Consider the following 12,404-nt stretch of genomic DNA (forward strand, 5'->3'; position numbering starts at 1 on the left):
ATTACTATACACATGTAAAAGTTACAAAAAAATCAAGTTTTGCAGACAGAATGAGGAGATTAAAAAATACTGTCAACTACCCATAGAAATACACAAATCATGCCAGCAATACAGTCTTGGGCTACAGGGTGATATGGCTGCCTACTTCTGCTCTAGCTTCTGTCAAGAGTACTGGACCAGTGCATGACGCCACTAAAACAGACTTACTTAAATATTTGTTGCCTATATACATTATTAGTGTCACTTTTAGTGTTAAGCATTTTTACGGTTAGTGATACTCGGGTACATTTAGATTTGTCCATCCAAAACAAAAAAGTAACATTTATTTAATTTCCCTTGGAAAATAATGTAATATCTGCGTGATAACACATAGCAGTTTGACTGCTATGTCAAAATTCTTGGCATAATAAATGTGAGCGAAAATTGTGATGTATGAGAAGCAGAGCGTTGCTGTGGGATGTCCATGTAGTCATTATATGCTGCAAACATGCTCCTCATGGTAAAATCACAGGAACATTATGCTCTGACAGTATTAATTATAAATCTACCATGTAATTTCAGCTGATAAAAACATGAGTAATTGTTCTAATCAGCTAGTAAGTGTGATGTAAAAAGAGTCACATGCACCATTTATGGTTAGTTTGTGGTGCTTTGCATGCTTTTAAGCCTGTAATCACCTGTCCTCATTCATTGTAATTGCTGAGCAGCACATTCTTTAAAATTTCTCCTTTCGCACTCCATGGAAGAAAGTCAATCAGGTTTGGATCGACATGAGAGAGAGTAAAGTGTGAAATATTCCTCAAAACTACTCCTGCATGCCTGAGAGGTCTTTATATTCAAAAGACATGAAAATATGAAGGTTACATCCAAGCAAACAGTCCAACACCAGCATTAGATCTACAACAGTTAGATCTTTTTGAACTCATCTCTGCCCTCTTATCCAGCACGCTGTGCCTGTTTGCCACTTTTTGACAGGTGTTAAAGGGTTAGTTCACTCAAAAATTAACATTCTGTCATTAATTACTCACCCTCATGTCGTTCCACACCCCTAAGACCTTCATTCATCTTCAGAATACAAATTAAGATATTTTTGATCAAATCCGATGGCTCATGGCTCCATTGACAGCAGCACCACCCAAACTCTCAAGATCCATAAAGGTACTAAAGACGTTGTTAAAACAGTCGACGTGACTACAGTGGTTCTACAATAATTTTATGAAGCGATGAGAATACTTTTTGTGCGCAAAAACAAAACAAAAATAACGACTTTATTCAACAACCTCTTCTCTTCTGTGTCATTCTCATACGTTGTTTACGTCCAGCGCTTCCAGGTTCTATGTCAGAACGCCTGCTCATTATTGGACTGCTCCTGCATCAGCATCACACGCATGCGTCGTGCTGCTCACATGTGCAGCTTTGGCCAATAATGAGCCGGCGTTCGGACGTAGAACACGGAAGCCTTCACTGTGCTTACTGTGTTAACCGCGTAAGGATAATGATGGAAGAGAAGAGATTGCTGAATAAAGTTATTATTTTTGTTTTGGCGAACAAAAAGTATTCTCGTCGCTTCATACATTTATTGTAGAACCACTGTAGTCACGTCGCCCGTTTTAACGACGTCTTTAGTACCTTTATGGATCTTGAAAGTTTGGGTGGCGTTGCTGTCAATGGAGGGCTCTCTGAGCCATCGGATTTGATCAAAAATATCTTAATTTGTGTTCTGAAGACGAACAAAGGTCTTAGGGGTGTGGAACGACACGAGGGTGAGTAATTAATGACAGAATTTTCATTTTTGGGTGAACTAACGCTTTAATAGTAATCCAACACCTGTGTTTAGATGCGTGTCCAAACACAACAGAACAACGGGTAGTGCTTATCACTAGGAACAGCAGAAACACCCTTAAGACCGTTTGAACACGGGTGGAGTCTACTAAAGTCTGACCACATTTCCACCTGTGTCCAAGAGCAGACCTGAATAATGGGGATGCCAGGAGACACACAGAGCCCCAGTGTGGTGTTTTTCCATCAGTTGCTGTCAGTTTAGATTTAGAGGAGGAATGACAGATTCACCATAACAAAAGCTTTGTTTTATTACATGGCAAAACTATTATTTTTCGGATCAAAGCAGAGCAGACAGTTGTTGTCATGCATGACACAGATGGATGCTGCTATTGACAATTTTTCATCAGAATAGCGCTGCTTTGAGTGGGATATGAGACAGTGTGGGTTGGCGGCCAATTTAAATGGCCACCACATAAAATGTCATTTTCTTAAATTCTTTACATCTGAGGTGGATATATTTTTATTCAGGAAGACAAGCTCATTAACTATGAGGGAAACATTATAAAAGAATACATTTCTACATGTGCATAAAACACTTGTGCCTTTCTAACAACCTGTCATGTGACTGAATAATTCTCTCAAAGCAAAAAAAATAACAAAAAAATCATCACATAGCAACAAAAATTATGCTATCGTGAATCTGAAATGCCAAAGCTCATCATTAAAAAGACAGCCTAGTATTATCCTCTAGGATGAGAGAGATGGATTCAGGCCGGTTAATGGCCAGTCACATTGTCATGCCTTCATTAATCATGTTTATGCCATTTAGTGGCTTTCAGTTATGAACTGAAGGATGATTTTATCACTGCTTCCAGCAGAAATGTGAATATGAATATAAAAATAATGTATTTGCAAATAGAAAAATTGAAATGGCAAAACTATTATTTTTCGGATCAAAGCAGAGCAGACAGTTGTTGTCATGCATGACACAGATGGATGCTGCTATTGACAATTTTTCATCAGAATAGCGCTGCTTTGAGTGGGATATGAGACAGTGTGGGTTGGCGGCCAATTTAAATGGCCACCACATAAAATGTCATTTTCTTAAATTCTTTACATCTGAGGTGGATATATTTTTATTCAGGAAGACAAGCTCATTAACTATGAGGGAAACATTATAAAAGAATACATTTCTACATGTGCATAAAAGACTTGTGCCTTTCTAACAACCTGTCATGTGACTGAATAATTCTCTCAAAGCAAAAAAATAACAAAAAAATCATCACATAGCAACAAAAATTATGCTATCGTGAATCTGAAATGCCAAAGCTCATCATTAAAAAGACAGCCTAGTATTATCCTCTAGGATGAGAGAGATGGATTCAGGCCGGTTAATGGCCAGTCACATTGTCATGCCTTCATTGATCATGTTTATGCCATTTAGTGGCTTTCAGTTATGAACTGAAGGATGATTTTATCACTGCTTCCAGCAGAAATGTGAATATGAATATAAAAATAATGTATTTGCAAATAAAAATGTGAACAATCAGTCTTTAGAAAGCAGAATGTTTGAAAAACCATGCATTGCATAACCAAATGTAAATACAGTAAATAGATAAATAAATACTGAAATCATTACTTTGACTTCAGATGAAAAGTGCTATCACATTTGTTGTCGATAAAAATCTGTTCTTTTACAAAAACGTTTAAATTGAGTTTTTCCCTTAACGGTTCAGGAATGGGCTGATAAAGGAAATGTTTTAACATCAATGCCTACCATTCGCGGGACTAATCATATTCTTTATATTTACTTTTAGTCATTTAGCAGACGCTTTTATCCAAAGCGATTTACAAATAAGAAAAATTTAAACTAAAAGCTTATTTTATAATATTTGCGCGAGATATACATTTTCCGAACAATTAATAATCCATAATAAATATTTAACAATAAACACATGGTGTGTTTTGAGATGTTTTATTATTAATGAATGTATTGGTTGTTTAGGACCTTAGATCAGCAGATGTAGCCTCTCATTCATACCAAACAGTATACCCTAGCATCCAACAGCTAGTTTGACTGACAGTCTTTCTAGCCAATCAACGCGCTGCACAAGCCACACGTGGTTCCTCCACGGGGCGGGGCAGCACGCGCAGCGCAAGGAACAGAGGCCAGACCAGACAAACGCTACATTTCCACATCCACCATCGTCTTTACGTCAAATCATTTAACAATCAGTGCGACGCGCTGAATAATACTGGTTCGTTGCGGTGAGAAACGCACTGTGAACACCGGAAAGCTTCCGCGGGGCCGACGAGCGCTGCACGAGGTGAGGTTCAGAAACGGCCGGGGAAAGAAGGCCTCCCTTCAGCGCTCTTAGACCTGCGGGGAAAAGTGAAGAGCGCCGCCTGACGACCGCCATACAGCGGGGTGGCTAGCTCAGGAGACAGCGGGGCGCGCCATAAGCTCTGGTAAAATCTGAAGAGCGCCACCAACTGCTCGCCAAAAGGTGAGCCGCTCGTCTGAAACCCGCTCAAAATGCTGTTGTCTGTTTGTACCGATTCCGCCACGACTAGTGCTAGAAGTTTTACATGATTCTCGGGTGTATTATCAATCCTGTTGCTTTTAACACCTGCATCTGTACCACATTTGTAATGTTCGTCATATTTTTCAGATTTATTAATGAAGAGAAATTACTGAATTGTGGACTCTTTATATCACGGAGCTGCCACATGTTATGCATGGACTTCATTATTATAATTAATGCATACGTGTCATAGGTTACCGGATTTAATAATTGTTTTTATAAATATCTGATCATGTTTACAAAAAGTAGGGTCACAGCTGTGAAACCTAATAAAACGAATTGAAATATTAATAGAAACATAAATATATGTGTGTGTATTATATATATATATATATACCACATTTGTAATGTTCGTCATATTTTTCAGATTTATTAATGAAGAGAAATTACTGAATTGTGGACTCTTTATATCACGGAGCTGCCACATGTTATGCATGGACTTCATTATTATAATTAATGCATACGTGTCATAGGTTACCGGATTTAATAATTGTTTTTATAAATATCTGATCATGTTTACAAAAAGTAGGGTCACAGCTGTGAAACCTAATAAAACGAATTGAAATATTAATAGAAACATAAATATGTGTGTGTATAATATATATATATATATATATTATACACACACATGATTTTGTTAACATAACTACATTTAAATAATACTTGGACTTTTGCTGAGGCCCTTTAATTGAGAAGCACTGGTCTGAGGTGATCTTAGTGGTATTATATGATTGAATTATAAAATTAAAGATTGAAATTGTACATTTGTGTAGCGATAATCTCAAAGTTTTGCAATTTTAAAAACTAAATGGCACGTTAAGTTGTGTGACACGTTTTGTCCCATATCTCAATGGTTATATATATTATATTTGTAATATCTATATAATTAGTGGTCTGTGGGAATCTGTTCCTGAATGATAGGTTATGGTATCTAATATAAATGTGCAAGGCCAGATAATTTGTAATACAATGTAAATTACAATGTTAATTTCTTTTTTTATATATGTATGTTTCAAATTGTAAAAATGTAGTATATTCCTGTGTTGGCAAAGCTGAATTTTCAGCATCATTACTCCAGTTTTCAGTGCCACATGATCCTTCAGAAATCATTCTAATAAGCTGATTTGGTGCCCAGGAAACATCTCTTATTGTTGTTGAAAATGTTGTGCTGCTCAACATTTTCTGGGAAACTGTGATACCTTTTTTCAGGATTCTTTGATTAATAGAAAGTTCGATATGATTTTTTTGTAACAATGTAAAAGTCTATTATCACTTTTGTTTACAATAAATGCATCCTTGCTGAATAGAAGTATAATTTAAAAAAATCTTAGATATTTTAGATATTAGATATCTTATTTTGACAGAAATTCTAATATCAGCTAATAACTCTGGTCAGTAACACAGTAATGCTGTTTAATAGAGAAATGTGTTTCTATTTAAACAAATCAATTATTAATATCATCAATACCATCTACACCGTGATTGCCACAGTGTCAGGTTCTTGAGGTGCTCAACAAACAACTTGTACATACTGCAGAGTAATATATTTATCTTGTGATCTTTTTAGCAGTTTCTAATTTAATTGTGGGTTCTGTTTCAGGAATATGTTCTTCAGGCAGATGGTTCAGTCACTCCGGTTCAGTTGCTCAATGTTCAAAATCTAGTTCTGGATGAGCAGAAGGCAGGCCAGATCCTGACCTTAGCCCAGGTCTGTTTACATACATACAGCTATACACACACAACAAATACATTCTTTAAAGAGGGTTTGTTTTACACCATGATCGAACTAGGAGTGATGTGATAAAAGCTATATTAGATTTTTGTTCACGTCACAGTGGGGTCCATAGTGATAGGATCAGGTTTTCCCCCTCTCAGTAATTCAGGAGTTTCAGTGTGACAATGTCTGGGCCTATTTCCACATTGTTTAGGATCTTACAGGTCCCATATTTTCAAATTTACTTTTGTTGCCTTTACTTTTCAGGCTCTTCGAGAGCAAGAAAACCCATCTAAAACTGCAGCCCCTCCCAGAACTATGCTAGTGCCAGCCAACGCTTCCCTGCCTGGCTCCACCTCTGCGATGCTCCGCCTACAGTTCTGCTCCGCCCAAGCAATCGCTGATGGTTCAGCTTCAGCTACTCTCCGCAAAGCTAAACTCCTCTCCCCTCTCTTACCTGCTGGTCCTATCCGGCTGGACAATGTAACCACTTTTAACCTCCTCCCTTCCTCTGGTCAGGTGAACACATTAAATAAGGAAAATGAGGAGATTTTAATTATCCATCCTTATGAGTGTTCTGAGTGTAATCTGCTGTTTAGCACACCAGAGGATTTCCTTCAACACCAAGGGGAGCACTTCTTAGGCCAGGACAAAGAGAGTGGGGACACTGGGGTGATGGTGGGATATGAAGATATTTCTGGGGCTAAGGAAGATGAAGGAAGAAGTGATGGATCTGAAGAGGGCAGCAAAGTTGGCAAAGTTATTGCTGGGAGGCGTACATACACTGCCCGCTCGGCTGGTTTGGGTTTGACGCCGTCAGCCAGCAATCTTCGGTGTGAGGAGTGCAAAAGAACATTCACCTCTGCCAATCGGCTTGTGGCACACCTTCGAGTGCATGAACAAGGAACACATGAGTGCCCAGAGTGTGATAAAGTGTTTAAGAAGTTGGTGTCCCTTCAGACTCACATGCGCACACACTCTGGTGAGGCACGCTTTCTGTGTGTGGACTGTGGACATGGTTTTACCACAGAAATTACTCTTATGATACACAGGTAATAACAAATACAAACTGTGTTGTCAAACTTCAAAACTCTTGTCATCAAACCTAAATTTCATCTTGCTTTTCCCGCTTTAGGAAATCCCATACATCTGAGCCACTGCACAAATGCCCATTTTGTGCCAAAACCTTCACCAACATGACCAAGTTCTTGTACCATCGTCGCACTCACAGAGTACATGAGCCGACCGCAACAGTCTCTCAGGTAATAGTTGACTTAATAAACGAAATTAGCTAATGCACAACATCAGTATCATATTGGTTATCAGACAATATTAGAGATTTTGAAATGTATTGTTAAATGTATCCGTATTGGTCAATATTTTATATATATTATATTATTACATTTAGAGGCCTTTGCCCTCATCAAAATTCAATTTGATGTTGAAAAACACTAGGGATGCACCGATATTCGATTCTGTCCAATACTGATATGATAATTATTTTCTCGTTTTGGCTGATAATCAATAAATACCTCATATTAAAATGTTATACTAAATTGTCTAATGTAAATACAAAAAATAAAAACTTTAAAACTTGAAATCAGTTGTTTAAATGATACAAGGGAATATAGGCATAATAATGTACACAATAAAACAACAATGTTCATAGTATAGAAAAAATGGTCATGTACAAATAAATATTCAGTATTGGTGATGCATATAGAATATTTCACATTTAAAAATTCATAATTTAAAAAATCTGTAATACCTTCAGATACCCAATAATGTACAGACATATAGTTCATTCTTAAAAAGCACCAATAACTTAACTTATTATTATGAATTATTATAATTGATTTATTACACATTTGCACTGAGGTCGTGCGATTTAAGAAATATAAATGTTTAAAAAGATGTACACTAAGTGCTATTGTTCATTTTATCCATAAAAACGTCAGAACCTAATAATTGCACAAAAGCCTATTATATACTTTTTTCCTTAGAACGGAACTGAATGTGAATGTTTTAACTAAGAAACAAATGTAAGATTAATTCAAACCTCTCCCCTCTGCAGTTTGTACTGGCCCAGCAGTCACCTCTCTCTATCATTCAAAGAGCAAGAGAACGAGAGGCTGCTTGGAGGAAAGAAAGACAAGCGGTGACTATTCCTCCTGTGGAAGATGACAGAAAAGAGTCCAGTGGCACAGAAAATGGGCTTCATGCTGAACCCTCAAACACAGAGCAAACCCAAAATGGAGGGAAAATACAGGCAGACGACCCTAACCATTCAACTGCTGCCAATGTGGGAGGAGGAGGAGAGGAAGAAAGTAAACTTGGGACTCTTGCTGCTGAGGAAGAGCCAAAGTTCCCTTGCTCTATTTGTAAAAAAAGATTCTCCTCACAGGTTCATCTGTTGCGTCATCGCCGAACGACTCATACGACCGAAAGGCGCTTTAAATGCAACATCTGCGGGAAACCGTTCAAGAAGCAGATCCATCTGCGAAACCACCTGCGCACACACACGGGCGAGCGTCCGTTCCAGTGCAGCGTGTGTGGAAAGACCTTTTCCTCTCTTGCAAATCTTTCCCGCCATGGACTTACACACACGGGAGTCCATCCGTACCGGTGTGACATATGCCACAAAGCCTTCAGCCAATCGTCAAATCTACGCCAACACCGTCAGCATCTTCACAGCAACACAACGCCCTCACCCTGTCCAGACTGCTCTGCTACTTTTATCCGTCCTGCTAAATTTGTAGCTCATCGTTTTCTTCACCACCCAGGGTCGCCGGCACCTTACCCCTGTCCTCATTGTTCCGAGGGGTTCTTGCGCAAGCGTCAGCGAGACCTACATTGCCTGGAAGAGCATCCCAACCTGACACAGCCACATGGCATCTCCCAGGACTCCCAGGTTAGCAGTCAACAGGGCGCGACGGATAATACAGAGCAGCTAAGCACTCCTTCGATGGCGAGACCTAATCTGGATTGCACTATTTGTGGCAAGAGGTTAAACTCTCCTGCAAATCTCCGCCTGCACCAGCTAAGTCACGGACTTGGGCCCGGCCGGCCACGAGGCTCCAGCTCTGCCACTGGGAAGTCTCATCCCTGTCCGGTCTGTGGAAAACTTTTTGGTTCAGCCTCAAGCGTTACACTACATCAGAGAGTACACACCGGTGAGCGTCCGTATCCTTGTGCGATCTGCGGAAAACGGTTTCGCCAGAACACACACCTGCGGGAGCACCTTCGCACGCATTCGGGCGAGCGTCCGTTCCGGTGCGAGTTCTGCGATAAGGGCTTTGTGCAGAGCATGCATCTGGCAGAACACCGGCGTACACACACGGGCGAGCGGCCGCATGCTTGCGGTGAATGTGGAAAGACCTTCAAGACGGTTTCGAACCTTAGGAACCATCGTAAGACCCACACTCGCACCCAAAAGCAACAAGAGCCAGAACACAACGCAGAAGCAGTGACTGCAGAATGTAACACAGCAACTTTTGCTGTTGTGGAAGCTTCTGAGATGGACCTGGCAGCCACGGTACCAGCCTTCTGCCAGCAAGAGGTGCAGCTTGGACAGCCCCAAGTCATTCAAATACAGACATCCAACCTGACACAGGTAGGAAGCTGTTACTTCTATGTGTTTGAGCTTGGAGAAAAAACTATTGCAAAGGTTGGAAAAATAAAAGGGAATCAACTCTTCTTTAATAGCCTTTTCAGCTCAATACAGCTAATCATTAATTCACATCTCGTTCGCTCACTATAGTGATGGATGCTCAGTTTCAATAAATGGGTTAAAAAAAAATGATTGCAGCTGTTCTTTTACATCGTACGTATTTCTAACAACTCAGTATCATGGTGTGTCATGCAGAAACTTTCAAATAAAGCCATATGTATGAACATGTATTGCTGATTAAGATGATTAACTTTCATTTACTCAAGTTACTGCATGTCGAATAACATACAACATACACTCGCACCCAAAAGCAACAAGAGCCAGAACACAACGCAGAAGCAGTGACTGCAGAATGTAACACAGCAACTTTTGCTGTTGTGGAAGCTTCTGAGATGGACCTGGCAGCCACGGTACCAGCCTTCTGCCAGCAAGAGGTGCAGCTTGGACAGCCCCAAGTCATTCAAATACAGACATCCAACCTGACACAGGTAGGAAGCTGTTACTTCTATGTGTTTGAGCTTGGAGAAAAAAACTATTGCAAAGGTTGGAAAAATAAAAGGGAATCAACTCTTCTTTAATAGCCTTTTCAGCTCAATACAGCTAATCATTAATTCACATCTCGTTCGCTCACTATAGTGATGGATGCTCAGTTTCAATAAATGGGTTAAAAAAAATGATTGCAGCTGTTCTTTTACATCGTACGTATTTCTAACAACTCAGTATCATGGTGTGTCATGCAGAAACTTTCAAATAAAGCCATATGTATGAACATGTATTGCTGATTAAGATGATTAACTTTCATTTACTCAAGTTACTGCATGTCGAATAACATACAACATAAAATATGATTAGCTTATGTCTTCAACATGTTTCCTACATTAAAGCCAAGTGATATTAGGTGAACATGTTCCTCTGATGTTGAAAAGAAAAGAAAACAACAGTGAGGAATCGATTCCACAGCCAGTTCCAGAACCATGAATCAGAATCAATTGATTCCAATTTTTTTTTTGCATTTTTGGAAACCGCCCTACTGTGTGTGAGTTTGGGTCGTTGCTAGTTCTGCATATTAATTTTTGGTACAAAAAATAATTTAAATTTTTTTCAACATTTCAGACTCATGGAACTCCCACTATCATGTGTAACGAGCTTGGAGAGACTATAGCCATCATTGAGACGAGCGGAGACCTGGCAGAGGCCATCGAGCTGTACCACACGGCATTGGAGAGTGGCATCAGCATGGAGGCCATCACTGTGGACAGCCTGCAGTTAATGTGAGAGAAGTGAAGAACAGGGCAGCATTCCTGTGGCCATCGTCTTGGAGATTTGAAGATTGCGATTAAAAGAAGAGCATAAGTGATGTCAGATGGGTCAGAACAAGTGAAAGCAGAGATTGAGAGAAAGTGTTCCAAATTCAAGACGTTCTATTCATTTCCATTAAAGTCATTGAATGTGTGAACACGCGCACCTCAAATAGCCGCTTTCAGATATTTTTCAACCTTATTTTCAATTTTTAAAAGACATTTTTTAAAATTTCAGTTAATCTTAAGAGGGCTGATTTTAGAGGATGCATCTGACTGCTCAGATCTGTGATTAGATGGCTCCTGTTTTGGGACTAGAAATGGACAGTCTGTTTTACTGATGACACTCTTGTTCTGGCATTTGGACAGAGCCAGATGTAGGGTATAAAGGCACAGATTTCTAAATGAAAGAATTTCACGCATGGACCGTAATGATTTCCGGTTAACATTCTAACCTGCAGTTGTTGCAAGGAGGTAGTTTAAGGGCATTGACCTGACGAACAAAACAACAGGGAAGAGAGAGTTCAAAACAAGTAATGGACAGACATTATGCACCATCACCGCAATGGACACAAGATTCCCATGTGTTACATCTCCCGGTCTGTACACTGACTGTTTGTAGCATTTTTAATGTTATGATGCTGATTTGGAGAAGTGTTGCAAATAAACAGTTTCTCTGTTTCCCTTGTAATTGCTTTGAGGAAATAACAGCAATAACGACATCACCTTAAAGGGATAGTTCACTCAAAATTGAACATTCTGTCATCATTTCTTCACCCTTGTGTTGTTTAAAACCTATATGACTTTCTTCTGCGGAACAAAGAGAAGATATTTTAAATGTTTCAACGTTCTTAGTAGATGCAGGGCAGGTCAAAAGGGGACCCCAGTGACTTTCATTGTATGGACAAAAACCACACTGAAGACATTTTTGAAAATAACACTTTTGTGCTCTGGAGTAAAATCTATTTAAATCTGTTTTGACATTACATGGAATTCATTAGTCTCTTCATACTGCAATTGGCTTTGTAGGTTAAACTTTTTTACAGGTAGCAAGTCAAGAAATGTGATAAACTAACCACAATATACCCATAATGTAACTAGTACCTGCATATAGAAACACCCAATCATTCCTTTATTCTTAATGTTCACATCTAATAACTCGATGTACTATTCAGCCATTCTCTAACTTTCAGAACTCGAAACTTCATACACAAAAGTAGATCAGTGAAGTTTTACACATAATTGTAGCGCTTCTTCCTCAATCTTTCTACTTATAATGAAGAGTCTGTTTCTTTGAACATCTATTTATTTGTTTACTGAGAGATACAGTTAAAATGGAAAGCTTATCGGTATAA

At 39.1% G+C, this 12,404-nt stretch overlaps 1 protein-coding gene across 1 annotated transcript; it reads left to right on the forward strand.

Annotated features, from left to right (window-relative positions):
• Nucleotides 1-1,426: 1,426 nt before the first annotated feature.
• LOC107582118 (zinc finger protein 574-like) lies at nt 1,427-11,783 on the forward strand. Its single transcript, XM_016267855.1, has 6 exons — nt 1,427-1,486; nt 5,968-6,075; nt 6,349-7,133; nt 7,217-7,343; nt 8,156-9,694; nt 10,865-11,783. Exons 1-6 carry the CDS (start codon nt 1,427-1,429, stop codon nt 11,024-11,026), a joined length of 2,781 nt encoding a protein of 926 aa, XP_016123341.1. The 3' UTR covers nt 11,027-11,783.
• The last annotated feature ends 621 nt before the right edge of the window (nt 11,784-12,404 follow it).

Source organism: Sinocyclocheilus grahami, unplaced genomic scaffold (assembly GCF_001515645.1).
Source record: "Sinocyclocheilus grahami isolate Dianchi unplaced genomic scaffold, SAMN03320097.WGS_v1.1 scaffold40.1, whole genome shotgun sequence".
Classification (NCBI taxonomy): domain Eukaryota; kingdom Metazoa; phylum Chordata; class Actinopteri; order Cypriniformes; family Cyprinidae; genus Sinocyclocheilus; species Sinocyclocheilus grahami.